The 22,914-nt window shown below is 44.5% G+C and overlaps 2 protein-coding genes across 4 annotated transcripts in view; both read left to right on the top strand.

The window, feature by feature from the left end:
• Nucleotides 1–5,450, top strand: part of LOC125915821 (zinc finger protein 470) — a 46,599-nt gene extending 41,149 nt beyond the window's left edge. The window contains exons 4-6 of one of the 2 annotated variants that reach the window (XM_049621845.1): nt 603–729; nt 906–1,001; nt 3,380–5,450. In XM_049621845.1, coding sequence (XP_049477802.1) covers nt 603–729; nt 906–1,001; nt 3,380–5,253 — 2,097 coding nt within the window. In that variant the 3' untranslated portion in view covers nt 5,254–5,450. The remainder of the gene's footprint in view (nt 1–602; nt 730–905; nt 1,002–3,379) is intronic. The other variant, XM_049621846.1, reaches the window with a different exon arrangement.
• A 14,323-nt stretch (nt 5,451–19,773) lies between these two features.
• ZNF71 (zinc finger protein 71) overlaps nt 19,774–22,914 on the top strand; it is an 18,679-nt gene continuing 15,538 nt past the window's right edge. Inside the window, exon 1 of one of the 2 annotated variants that reach the window (XM_049621896.1) lies at nt 19,774–19,904. In XM_049621896.1, the coding sequence (XP_049477853.1) occupies nt 19,872–19,904 (33 nt within the window). In that variant the 5' untranslated portion in view covers nt 19,774–19,871. The remainder of the gene's footprint in view (nt 19,905–22,914) is intronic. The other variant, XM_049621895.1, reaches the window with a different exon arrangement.

Below are 22,914 nucleotides of genomic sequence, written 5' to 3'. Positions count from 1 at the left end.
TTTTTACTCCCCCCAAACTAACTACTAATAGTCTACCGTTAACTGGAAGCCTTACTGATAATATAAACAGTTGATTAACGCATATATTGTATATGTATTATATATTTTTATATTCTTAGAGTAAAGCGAGTTAGAGAAAAGAAATTGTTAAAAGACATATGGAAGAGAAAATATACTTACAATACTGTACTTGTTTATTGAAAAAAGTCACACGTAAGTTCACACGTAACTAGACTTGCGAAGTTCAAACCTGTGTTGTTCCAGGGTCAGCTGCAGTTTAGTACTTAACGTTCTGTCTTACGTGCAATCAGTATATTTTCATATGAGAATGTCTTCTCACCACCGTAAAATTGTAAATGCTCGAAGAGCAGAGAATGTCTCTCATATTTTTTCACTTTCCTAATATGTACAATATAACTAGGCAGAAAAGTTGTCCAGTAGCTAACCATACAACCTGGATGATTTAGACTCCAGTGTAATTACTTATGCCCAGTGCAGGGGTTTTTTTTTCCCCCATACTGTGAACAGCATAAGTCTTTACCCCTAGAGCCAGCTAAGTAATGGCACGAACACTGAGTAAGGTGATATTTGTGTCATTTCAGGATTCAGTGACTTTCACGGATGTGGCCATAGATTTCTCTCAAGAGGAATGGGAATGGCTGAATCTTGCTCAAAGGACTTTATATAAGAAAGTGATGTTGGAGAACTACAGGAACCTGGTTTCATTGGGTAAGAGTATCTTCTTCCTTCCACCCCCCCATTGGAGTCTTTCCACCTCAGTAGTCTTTCATGCCTTTATCAGCATTTTCCTACAATGTCCCTTTTCTCTCAGTACCTCTTAGAATGTGTCATAGCTCTGCAATATCCACAAAATAGCTAATTTTCCTGTCTTTTCTTATATGCAGGTCTTTGCATTTCTAAACCAGATGTGATCTCCTTACTGGAGCAAGGTGAAGACCCCTGGATGATGAAGGGAGAGAGGACAGGAGGCCTCTGCCCAGGTGAGTGCAGATAACGAGAGTGGGGAAGCTATTCTCAAGATGTTTCTTCTCTGATAATTGTTGGAAAACACCCCTCAAAATCCCTCTCAAAGTAAAACTTTTTGTCCTGACACCATATTTTAAATGCATCTTCTCTTCTCCACTACACTTTTATCTGTACTGATTTCCTGCAAATAAAGTACAGTCTGTTTGTGAACTTCGCTGTACTCCATGATGTTTACCTAGTTCTCAAGTACCATAGTGTTACAATCATCCCTGAAGCTCAACATTCCTGAATTCTTTAGACAAATTTGTTTTTAGTTTGAAGTGGCTTAAAAATTTCCTTTCTTTGAAATAAGAGTTTATCAGGTTAACAATTATTATTAGCTATGTTCTTCCCTCCACTTTTAATTATTTTTGTCTCTGGGGTTTTCTGTTCTGTTATGTATTTTTCCTTTGTTGTTTGTGTATGTTCCCCCCCCACACACACAATACCATCCCACCCCTTGAATTAGAAAGGTTTTTAGTCTTACAAGTTGTTACTTTCATGTCTTTATATTTTTTAAATCTGTATTTTATTATTTTTTGAAAGAGAGAGAGTGTGCATGCACATGAATGGGGAGGAGCAGAGAGAGAAAGGGAGAGAGAATTCTAAGCAGGCTCCATGCTGTCAGTGCAGAGCCCAACATGGGGCTCAATCCCACGAACTGTGAGATCATGACCTGAGCCAAAATCAAGAGTTGGACACTTAACTGACTGAGCCACCCAGGTGCCCCTTATATCTGTATTTTAAAATTCATCCACTTGAGATTCAAAACCTCATCTTTTAATACTCCTACAAAAGATGAATAGATGAGCTAACTAATATTACCTCCTTTCTCTTTGTCCATCACCTCTCAACTTCTCTTGTACTCAGTGGGATTTTTGGCCCAGTTTATATTTTATTTTTTGCTGCCTTGCTTGAAAGCTATTTTTCTGTCATGAAAGGTAGATAAGAGTTTATAGATTATATATTACAGTAGAATCAGCCTCGAGCGAGATGGTTACATTTCATTCTGTAGCTTGTAGTATAGCCTCTTCCTGCTTTCAGTTTTCATAGTTTCAAGAAGAGGATTGTTGATAGGTCACTTATACTCCTAATGATATACGTTAATAAATAAGAAATAAAGTATCCAATTCAAGATAGTAGAAAAAGAACAAAGTAAGTCTAAGGAGAACTAAAATAAGTTAGGTATAGTGATTTATACTGCTAGAGATAAAAGTAGGAATAAATGAACTAGAAAATAGTAGATTTAATGAAAATAAATCAAATAGGTGCTTCTTTAGAAAACCAATAAAATAGGGACACCTGGGTGGCTCAGTCAGTTAAACATCCAACTCTTGATCTCTGCTTGAGTCTTGATCTCAGGGTTATGGGTTCAAGCCCCACAATGGGCTCTGCACTGGGCATGGAGCCTACTTTAAAAAAAAAAAAAAAACTAGTAAAATGTATAAACTGTCAAATATAAACAAATGAGAGAAGGCAAAAAAAGAAATAATAGTAAGTAACCATTGATGCCTCAGTACTTAAAAGAATCATATGAATCTGTTTCCCTCAACTGTCTGTAAATAATTTGAAAACCTGGATGAAATGGATAATATTTTAGAGGATATAAATTATTGAAACTGGGGCACTGGGTGACTTGGTTGAACGTCTCTTGATTTCAGCTCAGCTCATGATCCCAGGGTCATAGGATCAAGCCCTGCATCGGGTTCTGTGCTGAGTGTGGAGCCTGCTTAGGATTCTCTCTCTTTCCCTCTCCCCTCTCCCCCTCATTCTCTCTCTCAAATTAAATAAATAGTAAGTAATTAAATAAGCAAAGAAAGAAAGAAAGAAAGAAAGAAAGAAAGAAAGAAAGAAAGAAAGAAATAACGGCAACTGACACCAGAAGAGATAGAAATTTTAAATAGACTGTTTACTGTTGAAGAAATGTAGAAAGTTAGCGAAGAACTGCCTCCTCCAAGAACTCACAAATTCTGTAAAACTTGTAAGAAAAAAATACCAACATTGTTTAAAATGTACCATGATAGAGAATAAAAAGAAGAACTTTAAAAAGTTTTGTTTATGAAGACAGCATAACATTTGATGCCCAAATCTTACCAAAATAGCATCAAAAAATGAAAATACAAATCTCATTTATGAATACTGGTGCAGAATCTGTCATATTGATATAATACACCAGAGCCAAGGAGGGTATATTCCAGAAAGGCAAGGATGGCTGCACTGCCTGACTTTATATAAGATTGTCAGAGACCTCTGTGGTCTTCAGTAACTGTTTGATTCACATGGTTTCACTTTTGAAGTTTCCATCCTTGTAACATTAAGTAAAGGAGACATTTGCTTTCTCAATATCTTTCAGACTTGGAGTATGTTTGGATGACCAAGGAATTATCTCCAAACCGGGACATTTATGAAGGAAAGTTATCCCAGGCAGTGATACTGGAAAGACTTCCAAGCTGTGACCTTACCTGCTCCACATTAGGGGAAAACTTGAAATGTGAAAACCTGTTTAAGAAGGAGCTGGTAAGTCAGAAGACACCTTTTAGTCAAGAGACAGTCACTCATATTGGTACCCTTATTGAGAAAAGAGACCACTTTAACAAGTCGGGGACACTTTTACATCTGAATAGATTATCTTATCTAGAGCAGGTATTTTCCATAGAAGAGAGAATGTATAATTTTGACACAGATAAGAAAAGTTTAAAAACACATTCATTTGTCAAAAAACATAAGCAAGTCTTGGGAGAAAAGAAACTTCTGAAATGTAACGACTGTGAGAAAACTTTCAGCAAAATCTCAACCCTTACCCTTCATCAGAGAATTCATACTGGAGAGAAACCCTATGAATGTGTTGAATGTGGGAAAGCCTTCAGCCAGAGTGCCCACCTTGCTCAACACCAGAGAGTTCACACAGGAGAAAAACCCTTTGAATGTACTGAATGTGGGAAAGCCTTCAGTCAGAATGCTCATCTTATTCAGCACCAGAGAGTTCATACTGGAGAAAAGCCTTATCAATGTAAGCAATGTAACAAAGCCTTCAGCCAGCTTGCACATCTCGCTCAACATCAGAGAGTTCATACTGGAGAGAGACCCTATGAATGTATTGAATGTGGGAAGGCTTTTAGTGATTGTTCATCCCTAGCTCATCATCGAAGGATTCACACTGGAAAAAGACCATATGAATGTATTGACTGTGGGAAAGCTTTCAGGCAGAATGCTTCTCTGATACGTCATCGGAGATATTATCATACTGGAGAGAAACCATTTGATTGTATTGATTGTGGGAAGGCTTTCACTGATCACATAGGACTTATTCAGCATAAGAGAATTCATACTGGAGAGAGACCTTACAGATGTAATGTGTGTGGGAAGGCTTTTAGCCATGGCTCATCCCTGACTGTACATCAGAGAATTCATACAGGAGAGAAACCTTATGAGTGTAACATCTGTGAGAAAGCCTTTAGCCATCGTGGCTCACTTACTCTCCATCAAAGAGTTCATACTGGAGAAAAACCCTACGAGTGTAAGGAATGTGGGAAAGCTTTTCGGCAGAGCACACATCTTGCTCATCATCAGAGAATTCATACTGGAGAGAAACCCTACGAATGTAAGGAATGCAGCAAAACTTTCAGCCAGAATGCGCACCTTGCACAACATCAGAAAATACACACTGGAGAGAAACCATATGAATGTAAGGACTGTGGTAAGGCCTTCAGTCAAATTGCACACCTTGTTCAACACCAGAGAGTTCATACTGGCGAGAAGCCTTACGAATGTACTGAGTGTGGGAAGGCCTTTAGTGATGGTTCCTATCTTGTTCAACATCAGAGACTCCACACTGGCAAGAGACCATATGAATGTCTTGAATGTGGAAAGGCCTTCAGACAGAGGGCATCCCTGATTTGTCACCAGAGGTGTCATACAGGCGAGAAACCTTATGAATGTAATGTTTGTGGGAAAGCCTTTAGCCATCGTAAATCCCTTACACTACATCAAAGAATTCATACAGGAGAGAAACCTTACGAGTGTAAGGACTGTAGCAAAGCCTTCAGCCAGATTGCCCATCTTACACTACATAAGAGAATTCATACTGGAGAAAGGCCCTATGAATGTAAAGAATGTGGGAAAGCCTTCAGGCAGAGTGTACATCTCACTCATCATCAACGAATTCATACTGGAGAGTCATCCTCGATTATTCCCTCCTCCTCACTCCCATACCACCAAGTCCTCTAGATTCAATCTCCTGAAGGCCTCTAGAGTCCATCCACTTTTTCCCAGTCTATGTCCCATTATCATAGTCTAAGTGGTAACCATCTCATTTTTATGTTTACAACAGTGTTACAAACATTTACCCTCTAGCTCCCCTCAAGTGCATTTTTAACACTGTAGCCAGCTTAATCTTTTAAAAATAAAAGTCATTATTCATGTTATTTTCCCATTTAGAATGTTTGTCTTTAAGAATATGTTAGATACCATTTAAGGGCTTAGCACACGATCCTTGACATATAATTAGTGCCATTAAGGTAAGGGTTTCCTTGCTGTTACCTTCAGCCGCAAATAAAATCCAGTAAGTCAAGACTAAGAAATCTAAGGATTTTAGAGCAGAGGACTCTTCACTCTCCCAGAAGGTAGGGAAATGAACACATTCAGAATTAAAAGGTTCTGTGATGGACAAGGTAACATGGTGGCTTACCACTCTCTCTGTGTGAATAAATACAAAGACTTGTAGGATTGCTGATGAGGAACTCTCCGCTTCACCTGGCATGCAGAAGTGAGAATAGGCCAGTCAGAACAAAGGCATTTGGTAGCATGTAGGACTAGGCAGGTATTGAAAACAAAGTAAGCAAGCTAGGAGACTTGATTAGAGTAACAACCATGAAATAAACTGAAAAAGGTTTTTTTAATTAAAAAAAAAATTTTTTTAACGTTTATTTATTTTTGAGACAGAGAGAGACAGAGCATGAATGGAGGAGGGTCAGAGAGAGGGAGACACAGAATCTGAAACAGGCTCCAGGCTCTGAGCTGTCAGCACAGAGCCCAACGCGGGGCTTGAACTCATGGACCGCAAAATCATGACCTGAGCCGCAGTCGGCCGCTTAACCGACTGAGCCACCCAGGCGCCCCTAACACTTTTTTTTTTTATTAAAAAAATTGTTTTAATATTTATTTATTTTTGAGAGAGAGCCCAAGCAGGGGAGGGGCAGAGAGAGAAAGAGACACAGAATCCGAAACAGGTTCCAGGCTCTGAGCTGTCAGCACAGAGCTTGATGTGGGGCTTGAACCCACAAACCTTGAGATCATGACCTGAGTTGAAGTTGGACACTTAACTGACTGAGCCACCAGGTGCCCTGGTAGTATAACCCTTTTACCTGTGGAAAAGCACCACAGACAATTCCTGTGATGTTTAAATTGTTCTAAAGCATAAAATAAATATGGTAAAACTGCCCATCTTATTCTTTTTTTTTTTTAATTTTTTTTAACGTTTTTATTTATTTTTGAGACAGAGAGAGACAGAGCATGAATGGGGAAGGGTCAGAGAGAGGGAGACACAGAATCTGAAACAGACTCCAGGCTCTGAGCTGTCAGCACAGAGCCTGACGTGGGGCTCGAACTCACGGACCGCGAGATCATGACCTGAGCTGAAGTCGGCCGCTTAACCGACTGAGCCACCCAGGCGCCCCTGCCCATCTTATTCTGAGAATAAGACTGACATCAAAACAAAAACATATGCTACAATAAGCTTATGAATGTAGATACTAAAATGTAAACTTATTTAAAAATTTTAAAAGGTAGAGTAAGTGGAAAGCTAGACATGTCTTTGTATAGAAAGCCTGGCAAGGATATTTCTCTCCACATTAAATATGTAAATTAATTGATATTCCAGTAAAAATCCCAATATATTTTGAAGTTGACATGCTGATTCTGACCATCTATAGACTTGTAGTATTATAGTAAGGAATGTACTCCTCATTCAGTTAACATTAAGTGAGCATTTGCCAATGTGCCAAGCCCTGTTTTAGGTGCTGGGGACACAGCCGAGTGCAAAATACACAAAAGTTTTTGCCCTTCCAGATCTCGTGGGAGAAAACAAAAGAAGTTGAAATACAGTAAAATCTTGGGTTGCGAGTAACTTGTTCTGTGAGGGTTCCCGTAAGATGAACAAACATTTCTAATAAGTTTTAACTTGATAAACGAGCAATGTCTTGCAATACACGTAGTATGTGATGCCAAATATCACATGATCACAACTGAGCCAGTGGTTCTTCTCTCTCTCTCTCTCTCTCTCTCTCTCTCTCTCTCTCTCTGTCTGTCTCTGTCTCTCTCTGTCTCTGCCTCTCTCTCTCTCTTTCTGTGGGATTGTGGGTGATCATCTCCCATGCTTGGATGCTCACTCTCAGGCTGTAGTGTTTGGCAGAAATCAGTGATTTTTCAGAACGTTGGAAGGTGCCCACCACTGGCACTAGTGTATTTTTTGTCTCTTCAAAGCACCTATGAACAATCCTTTACTTTTCCATACAAGAGTGAGCTTAGGAAGGCTTTGCTTCACTGTAGATCAGGCTGCCTGCAGATATAGACCCTTTCCTTTGCTGCCTTATTGCCAGTTACATTAAATACAGTATATGACAAGAGTTTATTAATGCTGTAGTGTAGTCAACATCTGTTAGTGATAGTGAAAGTCATCCTACACAATAACCCTCCTCTCTTGTCTCCCTCACTCTAGCCACAAAGGTTTTCAAAAGTAACTGCAGGTTAATTTGCTTATTTTTCTTTATATTTTGTATTTTCTTTATTATTTTGTATTATATTACAAAATATTATATTCATTCTTACATGAATATTTTTGGGTTGTAGAATGAATCATCTGTGTTTTATTTCTCATGGGGAAATCGCTTTGATATACAAGTGCTTTGGATTACAAGCATGTTTCTGGAATGAATTATGCTCGCAAACCAAGGTTTTACTGTATATACTATAAGTGTGTAATATGTACCACGAAGAGAAATCATCGAAAGAGGGAGCTGAGGAGTGATGGGAAGGAATGCCTTACCATTCTCAGAACATATGGGCATTAGAAGCAGGGGACAAGGGAGATAATGTCAGACACAATGGACATAATGAGAATAGTCTTTTTCCAAGGTAGATAATTACACTTTCAGTGTTGCAAGAAGAGAGAATTGATGGTTTAACAAGGATCATGAGCGTTCTATTTACTCTTTATCAATGGTGATTTCGAGTCTGGTGGAGGTTTTGTTTTGTTTGTAACAGCCTTATTGAGATGTAGTTTGCATAACAGAATTCACCCATTTAAAGTATACAGTTCAGTGACTTCGTATGTCCAATGTTGTGCAAACATTACCACATTTCTTTACCTAAAAACAGGATACCCTCACCCCCAGAGGAGTACTCTTACTTGAAGCACCTAGTGCTTGTGGATTCCCTCTCGACTGCTGCCTGTGGCAGCATAGAAAGCTATTTGAGGGGAGCTCTTGTCCGGAGGACATGAGTGCCAGAAAATGGAGCTTTGGGGCTCCCTTTACTTTGGGATAGAGAGGAGGGGGTGAATGGTCTTATTAGACTCCCCTTATGTATGATAAAAGGGATTTTTCACTGCAATGGGGGCAAGATAGATTGATCAAATGGTGTTGGGACACGTAGCTCCCTGGAAAGACAAAGATCTATACCCTGTACACTAACAAAGCTCTGAAAGAGCAAAGATCTAAATGTACGATATTAAAGTACAAGAAAAACGGTATTTCTGTAAGTCTGAGGCAGACTTATTTAGGTATTATACATAACCCAGGAGCTGACATTAAAGTAACATGTATGTGTGGAAAAGATCAGAGTCACAGTTAATAGACAAATTTAAGATTGAAAGAAAATGTTTGCAAACATATAACAAAGGATAATCCTGATATTCAAAGCATTCTTACAAATCAATAATAGTAACATCTGCAATTCGGTAGAAAAATGGACAAAACCAATGGCCAGTTCAAAGAAGATGAGAAAACAGCTAATGGAAATGACCCAGTATCACTACTAATAAGGAAATGCAAAATATAGTGATGTTGTATATACTTCTTTCCCCAGTAGGTTGGTGTTAAATCCTAGAGGAGTGATTATGTCTAGTGGTGAATGTGTCAAAACCAAGACAATTCCGTTGTCAGGTGTATAAATTTATGTGTGTATATACCATTTGAACCATTATTTCCCAGAAACCAAAGTGTACAAAGGTAGGTGACTGTATAATGGCAAAAATAACTTTTAATGGTGAACTCTGTTAGAAACTACTAGGGTCCTGGGTAAATGAGTAAGTTAATTATGGTGCATTCATTCAATAGAACTTTATGCACCTGTTGAAAAAAAGAAATATAAATGTGTATATGGCCATAGGTAGTTGTATTATACCTAATGAAAAAAAATTTTCAGACTGTATTCTAGTATAAACTCATAATTGTAATATCAAAAATAAAACGTAAAATATGTGTTTTTCTGTTTTACTCTGCCCAGTTTTCCTTGCCTCCTTCTTTGGACTACACCGTCTCTTCCTTTCCTTTGAGCGGCTGACCTTACCACACCATACCATACCATAACGGCTTTGATGGTCTTGACTAATCAGATCCTGTCTGGAGTTTGAAAGGCAGTTGGGTCTGTGTCATCCAGTGGCAGCTCCCTCTAGGGATGATGATGGTGGTGTCCTGGCTGGGATCTTTGTGTTTCCTGTGGCTGTAACTCCCCACACTACCCACTGTGCTTCCAGTACTTCATTTTTTACATATATTGCTTGCTTGCAGTTAAAGAAACAGCCAGTACAGAGTTTGGTATGAAGACTGGGTGATAGGCTGTAGAATCTTTGGAAAATGTGAGGTATTAGGGATTGGTTTTGGGTGAGATGGGCAAGTAAGACTCCTATTTCTTTTCTAGCCTAAGAGAGCACGAGCTCTTGGTGTGCACTGAGTAAACATCCAAGTGAATTAGTATTTGTAGTCACCTGAGATGAATAGGGGTTGGGGTCCTGGATAATGGCATTTTAGAGAAGAAGAGGAATGCTGAGTCCAAAGAGTGTATAGGATGCTGTTATCTAATTGCTTTGGATAATTTAAAACTCAGATCTTGAACTTCTAGCATCAAGGCAAAAAATTTCAACTAAAGGTCTTTTTGATATTGTGGAAAGAGGTCTTATATTATTTGAAGTCATAGGGTTAAGACTGCTCAACCAAATTGAGAGACTCTTTTTATGGTTTGCTAAAGTGGGATGCTGGTTAAATTCCATATTTTGTCATAGAGTATTGGAATTTTAAATTTTAGTGTTTTCGGAGGAAATAATAGACTTTAACCAAATTCCAAATAATTTTAAAGGAAAAATTATCAAAAGAGAAAATGTGCTTCAGCAAATTAAGTAGACCTATGTGGCTGAAAATGAATGTTAATGTTGAAAAATCAAAGTAATTTAGAAAACACACATTGTTTTGAAAACATGTGAAACAGGCTTTTCTTGGGGTCCATAAAGTCAATCAATTATGTAAATTTATCAGTTGAAACTTTTTTTTTTTTTTAATCTGCTTCAGTATTTTCTTCTTTGAGAAACAAAATTTTAGATACCCTGAAAATGTCATAGGACAGGAACAGGGTCTTGAGAACAAGTCTCAAGATGAAGTGACCTTTTAGAGTAGATGAAGTGGGGCACCTGGGTGGCTCAGTCTGTTAAGCGTTGGACTTCAGCTCAGGTCATGATCTCACGGTTTGTGGGTTTGATACCCATGTTGGGCTCTGTGCTGACAGCTCAGATCCTGGAGTCTGCTTCGGATTCTGTGTCTCCCTCTCTCTCTGCCCCTCTCCCGCTTGCACTATTTCTCCCTCCCTCTCTCAAAAATGAACATTAAAAAAAATTTTTAACAAAAAATAAAGTAGATGAAGTAATCTTTTAAAATGCATGAATATTTTGTAAATGTCTACATACACAAAACGTTGCCAGTCGTTCTAGACTTCCAGAAAATGACAAAGTAAAAAAAAAAAAACAAAAAAAAACCCACATCAAAACCTGATTTTTTAGGTGAAGAGAGAAAAGAACTGCATGCAAAAATTAGGTACCTGCTAGACTCTTCATCCCGTGTTCCTGGTTCTGAGGGCCGCTCAGCCCGGCCACCAGATCTCCCCAGAGGACCTCTGCCTCTCAGAAGTCACACAATTCTTAAATGAGAAGGGACAGTTGGTTGCTGGATTTGGGAACACAGGCCCCAGCTCTAGGATTGTGGAGGTTCTGGAAAGAGTCCTGGGGACAAGGTTCTGCTCTGCTGGTGTAGAGGATCCAGTTGGGGCAGTAGGTGATGAAGCCAGTCTGCTAAGCAGGGCGAGGACCTGGGGAGAGAGCTTTCCCTGTTCCAGGGACAGTGCTATAGACTGTGTCCTTTCCAAATTCTTATGTTAAAACCTGATCCCTAAGGTGATGGTATCAGGAGGTGGGGTCTTTGAAAGGTGACTAGGTGGTGAGGGCAGAGTCCTCGTGAATGGGACACCAGCCAGCCCAGCTCAGGGAGTGTGTGTGTGGGGGGGGGGGGGCACACTCCATCCCTTGCGTCCATCTCCCCAAAACCAACTCCATACCTGGCATGTGCACGGAGAGCCTGTATTATTGGTAATGCTGTCTGACAGTGGATCCTCTCTCCCTCCCTCCCTCTCTCTCTCTCTCTCCCTGAAAGTAGGATGGCCCCCATTTGGGCATCTCTGATGCTCAGGGCCATCCCCGAGCAGGCACATTGGCTCTGGATCTCCTCCTGCGCTTTTTGGTCTGGGTCATTTGTGGATCATTCAAACAAAAATGAGCCCCATCATGGAACCAGTAGTCATGAGCTAGGAATGCATGAGAGAAGACATCCTGAGGGATAGGCAGAGGTGCAGGACATCTGGACACACAGGCCCATCTGCAGCCCCCACTGGTTCCCCCCTGTCTGCCCTCCCTTGGGCCAATTCGCCCTTCACACACACAGAAAAGCAGCAGCATCGAGGTGGGGGCAGGATTGGTTTCTCCTGGGGCCTCTGTCCTTGGATGGTAGGTGGCCACATCCTCGCTGTGTCTTCATGTGGTCATTCCTCTGTGCTGTGTCCTAACCTCTTATAAGGACAGCAGTCGGATTGGATTAGGACCTGCCCTAAAGCCTCATTTTAACTCGTCACCTCTCTAAAGACCTTATCTCCAGACATGGCTGCCTTCCGAGGTCCTGGGGGTTAAGGCTTCGGCATATAAATTTTGGAAGGATGCAAGCCAGCCCTTCACATCAGAATTCAAGTTCTCTGAAATGTCTCTGATGTGAGTTCAGAAACTAGTTTCTTATCCCAGTAAAAGTTAGTTTCTCACCCGCAGTGAGGGTTGGGGACTCTGCTCTACTCAGTCTTGCAGGGACACAGACCTCACCGTGTGGCTCCTTCATGCCCCAGGGACTCAGAGTTCTCATTCAAAGCCTCTACATTTTGTAAGCAAATGAGGGACATAACACCTGTCTGATGAAGCACTTTTATCCAAAATCTGCAGTGAATTCTTAAGACTCAACAATAAGGGGCCCCTGGGTGGCATAGTCGGTTAAGCATCTGACTTCAGCTCGGGTCATGATCTGTCGATTCGTGAGTTTGAGCCCCACATCAGGCTCTCTGTTGTCAGCACAGAACCTGCTTTGGATCCTCTGCCCCACCCCCACCCCCACCCCTCCCTTGCTTGTGCGTGCTCTCTCTCTCTAAAAAATAAATAAACATGAAAAAAAAAAAGAAAAGTGAAAAATGGGCAAAGAATGTGAAGAGACAGCTTACAAAAGATCTACAGATGACAAATAAGGATAGGAAAAGATGGTCATCACCATCGTGTCATTAGGAAACCACAGGTTAGTGAGATATCACTGCACACCTATTAAAATGGCAAAAATCCAAAAGCAACTCAATACTAAATGCTGGCAAGGATGTGGAGTGACAGAGCTCTCCTTCCTTGCTGGTGGGAGTGCACTTTGGAAGAGAGTTTGGCAGGGTCTTGAAGGCTAAACCTAGTCTTATACCATCCAGCAATCATACTCCTAGGTATTTACCGAAGTGAGTTGAGAACTTGTGTCCACACAGAAAGCTGCATGTGGGTGTATCTAGCAGGTTTATGGACGCAAATAAGATGTCCTTTAATAGGTGAATAGATGGTATATACAGTACTTTATTGTTCAGTGATAAACATTAATGAGCTGTCGAGCCAAAAGCAAAAAACAAAAAAACGGGGGGGGGAGGGGGCACTTAAATGCGTATGGAATGCCCAGTGAAGGAAGCCAGTCTGAAAATGCTGTGTATTGTCTGATTCCCACTATGTGACATTCTGGAAAGGGCAAAACTCTGGAGACAGAACAAGTATCAGTGGTTGCCAGGGGCTCATTGAAGACGGAGGAGGATGAACAGGAGGAGCATTTTTAGGGCAGTGAAACTATCCTGTATGTGACTGTCATGGTGAATATGCATCATGCGTTGGCCCAAACCACCAAGTGTACCACACAGAGAGTAACCTTAATGTAATGATGGCATTTTATTAGTAAAGTATCAGTATAGGTTTATTAATTGTAACACATAGGCCACACCAACGCAAGTGTTTAATAGTTGGGGAAATTATGGGTAGGTAGGTGGGTGTATGAGAACGGTCTGTACTATCTGCTCAGTTTTTCCATAAACCTAAAACTGTTCTAAAAACTAATGTCTGTTAGTAAAAACAAGAACAAAAAAAACCCCCACAAAATGCAATATCCATACACACCAAAATGGCTGAAATTTAAAAATTATGGCCACATTAAATATTGGCAAGGATTTGGAGAAACTGGGTATCTCGTAAATTGTTGGAAGGGATGTAAAATGGTATGGCTACCCTGGGAAACAGAGTAGCGGTTTGTTTAAACAAGAAAAAACTTAAAGTGCAAACACCATGCTACCTAGAAATTGGACTCCTGGGTATTTATCGACGGGAAGTGAAGATTTATGTTCACACAAAAAACTGTCATAAGGAAACAACAGTGAAAGGGCAACGTATGCAACAGGATAATATTTGCAAACTAAATATCTGATAAAGGGTTAATGTCCAAAACATATGTGTTTTTGCCACAATGAAAAGAAAAGAAAAAAAAAAAAAAAAAAAACCCCAACCTGGAATAGCTCCAAACTGGAAACATCCCAGATGTGATTCCCAAATTACAGTATGTCAATGCTGTGCAATAGAATTTGGCAAAAAAGTAATGAACTATTGATACATAAAACAACTTGGAATTATGCTGACAAAAAAAAAAGGCCTATTATATAACTTTTGAAAAGAGAAAATTACGGTTATGGAGAACAAATTAGTGATGGGGTTAAGGAAGGATGGGGTCTGGAGGAAAACGGAGGCGGTTATGGAAGAGCAACTTGAAGGAATCTAGTGGTGATGTGAATATTCTGTATCTTGGCAACATCCACATCAATATCCTAGTTCTGATGTTGCAAAATGTCATCCTTGGGGGGAATCAAATAAAGGGTGCTTGGGATCTCTCTATGGTTTCTGTTTTTATTTATTTTTTAAAATTTATTCATTTTTGAGAGGTAGAGAGAGACAGTGCAAGGGGAGGAGGGGCAGAGAGAGAGGGAGACACAGAATCTGAAGCAGGCTCCAGTCAGCACAGAGCCCCATGAGGGGCTCGAACTCACAAACCGTGAGATCATGACCTGAGCCGCAGTCAGACCCTTACCCCACTGAGCCACCCGGACACCCCATTCCCACTTTCCCCTTAGTGGCCTCTCTTGTCTGCACCACTTTCCTGATGTGGAAAGTAGCTTGGTTGCGATGATTAAGTGAGTGCATAAATCCTAAAATGCAAGAACAGAAGCAGGCACATAGGAAACATAATAAGAAGGGTCAATACTTTATTTTAAAATTATGATCATTTGCTTCTTTGCATCCCTGCATGCCTTACAAATTTTCCTACAAATCAGCGTGATCCTGAGGTTCAAGAAAGCTGTCCAGTGTTGTCCCCTAGTGTGGTCCACTGGCCGGGCTGCAGGATGTCTGCAGATGTGCTGGGGCCCCTTCTCTCTGCCTCCATCCACGACCCCTCCTTTTCTGGAATTTTCCCTCCCCCTTCTTTCTTGTCTGCTCCCCATTCTCCTCCCCTCCTGCTCTCCCTCCTCAGCCCTACTTTCTTTTCTCCCCCTGCCCTGTTCCTCCTTATAGATCTTCCTCTCATCTCCTCCCACTCTTTCTTCTTCCTCCTCTCCTCCCCTTTCCAGATCTTCCTCCTCCGGGTCCCTCCTCCTCCCATCTCTTCCCTTCTCCTCCCTCTCCTCGTCCCCCTCCCTCCTCCTTCTAACTAGGCCTCCCCTTTCTTTTCCCTTCTCCTTCCTGACTCCCCCTCCCATCTTCCCTCTCACCCTCCACCCCTCCTTCTTTGCCCTCCTCCCCATACCCTCCCTCCCCTCCTCTCTCTCCCTCCTCCCTTTCCCCCCTCGCTCCCGCCCCGCCCTCTTCCTCGTTCCTCCCACCCGCACCCTCCCCGCACCCTTTTGGCTCGTTGCTGCTGGGACCTCCGGGAGGTGGAGGGGCGCTATGGGGTCTCGGATGGGCTCGGCTCCGCTCGGCTCCAGCGCAAGGCCCGACGGAGGCGGTGTTGCGCGGGCCTCTGGGTAGTGTAGTCCGCCCTTCCGCGCAGGCTCAGTGCGGCCGGGCGGGCCCCGCGGGCGCGGGTCATTGTCCTGGCGGAGCTGTGCGAGTGAGTCCCACTGCGGGCGGGGCGGGGAGGGGAGGGGCGAGGCGGGAGGAGAGGGGGCGGGGCCCCTGCGCGCTCCCCACGCCGGGACCGACCCTCGCCCGGGAAGGGGACCTGTGGGCCGAGGTGAGGGGCGAAGGCAGGGGGCATGCGGACTCAGGACGGTGTGCTGGCACCGGGACGGTATTTGAGGGCTGTGGTGGGAGTGGGGAGGTCTGACCGGAAAGGGGGCGCGTCTGTGTGGCTGTAGTGCGTGTGCAAGTCAGTGTGAGTCTGGGCGGCCTCCTGTGGCCTCGCCTCTCGGTGCGTGCGCATGTGTGCGCGCACGGTGTGCATGTGTGTGTACTCGTGTGTGCATTTGCACGTCTGTGCGTGCGGTGTGCGTGTACTTTGTGCCTGCGTGTGTGCACGTGTGTGCATGTGTGTGCACCGTGTGCGTAGTGTGCCTGCGTGTGAGCGCAGTGTGCATGTGTGTGCACCGTGTGCGTGGTGTGTGCGTGTATACGCTCCTGCGTGTGCGTGTGTGTATGTGCTCGCGTGCACCTCCCTGCGGTGGCCTCTCAGGGTACCCACCAGTGTTGAGTCCTGGCCTGCCTCTAATGGGGGGGGAGGGGGTCACTGTCCTGTCCACCTGTACGTGTCTGCCTTTATCAGTATGGCCAGAGTGTCTCTGTGAAGGTGCCATCGGTTGCCCACCTGTGTCTGGGCTTTGCCTCTGGACCTGTCTCCATGCGTCTCTCTGAGGCTCCCCTCCGTCACTGCCTTTACCTGTGTGTGTGTGCATGCGTGTGTGTCCACCTGTGTCTAGGCTTTGACTGTTCCTAGGTGTGTGTGTGTGGGTATGTCCAGGTGTGCTCCTCCCAAAAGCTTGTGTGAGAGACCATGTGTGGCTGGACAGGGGGACCTAGCCTGGGGCCACCAGATTCCCCAGCTCCTTGCACGCCCTCACTGCCTTGTCTGGCCCATAGAAGGCTCTGGAGGGGCTGGGAGCCTGTGGGCCGCAAAGTGTGTGGGTGACAGCATGTGGGGCTAAGGAGGGTTGCTCTTTCTTCTCCTCCCTCCTCCTCAGGCCCATCTTAAAGGGGAGTCCGAAACCCCTGCCCCATCCTGACCAGGGGTTCATTTGTTCAGGGAACGTGTTCTGGGCACTTTGCAGGGACTACCTCCTTTATAGGCCTTCCAGAACTCTGAGGTGGGAGCCGTCATCATCATCATTTTACAGATGGGGAAACTGAGCTCAGACTAAGTCAGTCATCCAGCTCTACACCCGGTCATCCGGGTCTCAGAGCCCCCATGCTCAATCAACAGACAAATGGGAAATTCTTTTTTCCTTTGGACTCATCTGAGACAAAGTTCCATGATTTTTCCCCATGGGATTGTCCCCTAGGAACAATGGAAGGAAGGAAATGCCAGAAAGCTGAGAGGAAGAGGAGGAAAGAGGGAGCCACCGGCTTTGCAGAAGCACGGACCCTGGGCCACACTGGGTTCAGCTGTCACCAGCCCCCCTGGACAAGTCACCTTACAGGGCCACTGTGACTTTGTGGGCTCCTTTAAACATTTTTTTGAAAAATTACAGTTTGTGATTCTACTGCCATAAGGACAAATATAATCTGGGTTGGATTGGATTCACCTTTTTTGATATCAGGGCCCCTCGGTTCACTGTGCCTCTTGGGTGAATTGGGTCTGGTTACGTCCCTGTCCAGCCAGACGAGCCAGTGTGGTTGACCTCACAGTATGGGGATGGGAGCCAGAGACTGCCAGTGCAGAAAGAATACCTTTTTAAAAATTAAATTGTGTTTCAAAAACGATGACCTTGATACTGCATCCAGGGAAACAAAAGAATACAAAGGAAAAAATGCACAACTGCTTCTCATTCCCACTTGGTCCCCTCAAGGCACCACCTGGTGTCTTTCATTCCCTGGTCTTGCCCCAGGGCTCAGAAACGACACACGGGAGCACACCCACCCACATGTGCTGACTTTTTTTTTTTTTTTTTTTAATGTTTATTTTTGAGAGAGAGAAAGACAGAGCATGAGCAGAGGAGGGGCAGAGAGAGAGAGAGGGAGACACAGAATCCAAAGCAGGCTTCAGGCTCCGAACTGTCAGCACAGAGCCTGACTTGGGGCTCGAACTCATGGACCGCAAGATCATGACCTGAGCCAAAGTCGGACATTTAACGGACTGAGCCACCCAGGCACCCCGAGAACAACTTTTTGAAAAGACAGTTGTCAATAATGATGTCTGCTGTAAGAAGATAGTAGAAGGGCGGGGAGAGTGTTGCTACTTGAGCTCAGGGGTCTGGGGGTGGGGGACTTCTCCAAGCAGGTGACCGTGGGAAGGAGCTAGCCACGGGATGAGCATTTCTGAAGAGGGAGGCAGATGGGAAGGCCGACGTGCCTGGGGCCAAGTGTTCGAGGTCTGGGCTGCGTGGGAAGACTGTGGATGATCTCTGATGCTGTGGGAAACCATTGGAGAGTTTTAAGCTCTGGAGGATGTTTTTCTTGAGGGCTTGCTGTAGGCCAGACTCTGTGCTATGGAGTTTGCGGATGTGGGTCGTGGGTCGTAAGAGACCTGTGCCCACGCCTTTGTGATCAACAGTGGGGATTCTGAGCCTCCACACCGTTGACATTCGTCTCCTGCAGTGATTGAACAGCATCCTTGGTCTCCACCCACCAAATGCTCATGGCGTCACGTGCCCCCAAATTGTGGCACCTACAAATGTCTCCAGGTGTTGCCCAGTGTCTCCTGGGGGCCAAAATCACCCCCGGGGGAGAACTAGTATTCTAAAGGTTTATTCTGCCAGCCTGTCCTTATGTGTGACCTGCATAGTTAAAATCACAAATTTTTGCTTGTGAAAGTGGGGGGCCATTTGGCCTCAAAAAGACCCTTCTTTGTCTTTGTGGTTCTTATACCTCAAGAATTTCGTTTGGAAATTACACACTTGAGTAATTCCGTTTGGAAATTATGGTTCTGGAGCCCCATCCCACGTGGTTTGATGCAGAGTGTCTGGACAGGGGCCTAGGGATGTGTGTTCTGAATAATAATAAACATCCCTAGTGATTTCTGGCACTTGGAGAAATGCCACGGTAGCTAACCGTCTGTGCCTCTTCCAGTTGATCCTGAGGGAGGTCTAGGGAGGCATATTTTTGGCTTCTAGCAGAAGGAAAACGTGTTTCTATTCAGAGGTATTGGCAACATAGGTAGTGAGCTCCCCATCACGGGAGGCATGCAAGTCCTGGCAGGTCACCATGGAACCAAGAGTGAACCAACATACCCTAAACTCCCAGGAATTTGCCCTAACCTGTGCCACCTGTCCAAAGTAAAACTTTGTCTTTTATTTGAATTGGCTCACTGGTTTTTAAATTTTATTTATTTATTTTACTTAAATCAGCCGCGTTTCAAAGGGCATTCTGTGTGACTGCCGTAAACGGAAGCGGGGCATTGCTGTAAAAAAGGAGACCCATTGAAACAAAGCTGACGGCTTCCCACTGGACCCACAACAGTAATAACCGCTGATATGTCTGGAGCTCTTACCGTGAGCTGTAAGGCTCCGGTTCCTTCTGTGTGTGTGTCAGTTGAACCTCACAGTTACTCCACGAAATGTGGGAAAGCTCCCCCAGGGGTGGGGAGTGGGGCCCCAGACCAGCACTCGGACACTCGCACACTCATGCTGGGTGAGCGGCTATGGGTGGGTGTCCGGATGTGCCTTCGAGAGGCAGCAAGCACGTGGGTGGACCTGGACGTACCCTGCCCAGCTCCATTCCCTGTGGAATCTTGGGCACGTGGCTTAGCTCTCGGGCCTCAGTTTTCTCATCTGTGAAATGGGGTGGAAATAGGACTCACCTTGAGGAGCGTTCGGATTGAAGGAGAGATGTGTGTCCGGGCCCCTTGCATGCAGTAAGTGTGGTTAGCATTTGTTATTGGTGGGTGTGTGGGTGTGTGTGTGTGTGTGTGTGTGTGTGTGTCCCTCCTTGTCTGCTTCCTGCTGGGTACGTGTCCTGTCTGCACTGTGAAGCAGGCCCAGGCCTGGTCTCTGGTCTCTCACTGTACCCTTACTCTCTCTCTCCCAACCACAGTCGGCCTGTTCCTGTCACCCTGGGCGCTGGAAGGATGGCCACCCAGCTGCTGACTGACGAGGCCCTGGTGAGTCATGTGGCCCTCTCGCATTGCATTCCAGAGGCTAAGGCCAGAGGGCAGGGCCCCTGCGGGGCTCACATACTCGGCCCTGTCTCCCGAGGGCTGTGTCTGCCCCGAGGATGGGGTGGCCTGCATGGGTGTTGCTCCTCTCTGCTCGGCCCTTTCCGGGCCCAGCAGCCTCTTGCCTGCCCTGCGACCCTGGCTTTGGTCGGCCGAGGGGGACGGGCCAGCTTGGGGGTGACCAGCTCTGTCCTCAGGGCTTTCTGGAGACACTGATGGGCACCTGGGGAGTGGTGGTTTAAACACATCACATCCAGTGTGACAAAGGCCCCTGGGCAGCACCGTCCCACACGTGTGAATGTCCCTTATGAGCATCCACACGCGTGGTGAAGGACACGGGCTGGAACAAGGCTGCACATTGAAGACAGCGGTCACCTTCAGGGAGAGCAGGGATGACACTGGAGGGGTAGGGGTACCTGGGCGTCTGCGGCTCCCGCTGCTGTGCTTTATGCTTTAGAGGGGGGTATGTGTGTGGCTGTTGTATTTTTCTCCAAACTTCTTTTTATGCCAGAGATATTTCATAATTAAAAAAATAACATATAAATAAATGCTCCTTCTAGAAAACAGGGAGAACCCGTAAACTATAGGTAAGACAGTATAATTCACCCATACATAGTTCCTCTACCCACAGATAACCGTATGGATATTTGTGTATTCATTTATTCTGATCACTCTTCTTTTTAATGTTTATTTATTTATTTTTGACAGAGAGAGAGCACAAGCAGAGGAGGGACAGAGAGAGAGGTAGAGTGAGAATCCCAAGCAGGCTCCGTGCTGTCAGCAGAGAGCCTGACGCAGGGCTCGAACCCACGAACCGTGAGATCATGACCTGAACTGAAGTTGGACGCTTAACCGACTGAGCCACCCAGGAGCCCCTCTGATGATTCTTTTTGAAAACTGACGAAGTATTGGCTTTGCGGTTTTAATATTGGTATTTTCCCCCCATCCAACTTTAATCAATAAGGATTTCCCAGGGCGCCTGTGTGTCTCAGTGGGTTAAGCGTCTGACTCTTGGTTTCCGCTCGGGTCAGGATCTCACGGTTTCGGGAGTTTGAGCCCCAAGCAGCCTGTGCACCGAGGGTGTGGAGCCTGCTTGGGATTCTCTCTTTCTCCCTCTCTCTCTGCCCCTTCTCTGCGCACGCTCTCTCTCTCTCTCTCAACAAATAAAATAAACTTTAAAAAAAAAGGATTGGGGCGCCTGGGTGGCTTGGTTGGTTGAGCATCCGACTTCGGCTCAGGTCATGATCTCACGGTCCGTGAGTTCGAGCCCCGCGTTGGGCTCTGTGCTGACAGCTCAGAGCCTGGAGCCTGTTTCAGATTCTGTGTCTCCCTCTCTCTCTGCCCCTCCCCTGTTCATGCTCTGTCTCTCTCTGTCTCAAAAATAAATAAATGTTAAAAAAAAAAATTAAAAAAAAAAAAGAGAGGAAAAAACATTTGTCTAAAGAAGTATGGAACAACCAAGAAAGCAATATAGGGCTTCCTTTAAAAAAAAAAAAAAAAAGGATTTCCCTTATTTTGAAACTCCATAAACTTTACACACATCACTTGTTTGCTTGCATTATCGTTGTACCTAAACGTTCATCCAGTGACTTTGATTTTTTTTTTGTTTTAGTAATTTTTTGATGCTGTGAATAGTCTATGATAAAAATCAAAGAAAATTTCTGGTAGGTAATGACATTCATGATCATTATAAAAGGCTTAGAAAGATCCAGAAGAACACAGCTAAGACAGTCTGCATGACCTGTGATCTTACCCCAGGAGAGAACCTCTCTGGAATGTTTGTGAGCCTTTCTGTCCCTGCACACGTGGTGTTTTGCAAAAATAAGAACCACCCTGGCTAAGCAGTTTTTATATCCTGTTTTTTTTTTTTTTTTTTTTTGGTCAAAGATTTCATCCTAAGCATTTCTCTGTGTGGTTCAGAACAGCCTGTAACATCAACTTCAATGTCTATGTGAGGATTTTCTCTAAGGGCTGTAGCTGGCTTCCTCAGTGGTTGCCCTGTTGTAGGACGTGTATCTGTCTCCAGTTACTCATGGTTACAGATAATGTCGGGAGGGACATGGGCGGAAGTCTTGCCCTGCATCTCGTGCGATTTCTCAGGAGCGATTTCTTGGAGAGGAATCCGGGGAATCCGTGGTTGGATACTTCTGAGGCCTTCCATGAGTCCCCAACACGTGGTGGCAGAATGTGTTCCCCACAGGACGGAGGAGAGGCCTCCCCTGGACGGGCTGGCTGTCGTCAGAAGTTAACGTTCTGCACTTTAGGTATAAGTGACAAGTGGTACAAACCTTGAGTGTGACAGGTGGTGGCCGAAGGTGTCCCACGGGCTCTTTCTGAGTAGCATTGTTTGTGTTATTACTGAGGCTTTATTTCCAGAAAATGTTATTAGCTATTTCTGCAGGCGGGGGAATTATCTGTCTTGTGCTATAGTCAGCCTACAGGACTTGCTGTATTCTTGCAATTTTAAACAGGTATGTGTATGTGTGTGTGGGGGGGTATTCTTCCCAGGCTTGCTTTTTTGTTTTTTGTTTGTTTTAATATTCACTTATTTTTGAGACACAGACAGAGACAGAGTGGGACTGGGGAATGGGCAAAGAGAGAGGGAGACACAGAATCTGAAGCAGGCTCCAGGCTCTGAGCGGTCAGCACCAAACCTGACGTTGGGCTCGAACCCACGAATGGTGAGATCACGACCTGAGCCGCAGTCGGATGCTTAACCGACTGAGCCACCCAGGCACCCCATGTTTCTTAATTTATTCTATAATTTTAAAATACAAAAGAGCTTCATATGTTTAAAACCAAATCTGTCTCAGGGCACCCGGGTGGCTCAGTCAGTTAAGCATCTGATTCTTGATTTCGGTTCAGGTCATGATCTTGTAGTTCATGGGTTCGAGCCCCGCATCAGGCTTCACGCTGACAGCTCAGACCCAGCTTGGGATTCTCTTTCACCGTCCCT

This window comes from Panthera uncia (genome assembly GCF_023721935.1).
Source record: "Panthera uncia isolate 11264 chromosome E2 unlocalized genomic scaffold, Puncia_PCG_1.0 HiC_scaffold_19, whole genome shotgun sequence".
Taxonomy (NCBI): Eukaryota; Metazoa; Chordata; class Mammalia; order Carnivora; family Felidae; genus Panthera; species Panthera uncia.
This window is presented reverse-complemented; position numbering and strand designations above follow the sequence as displayed.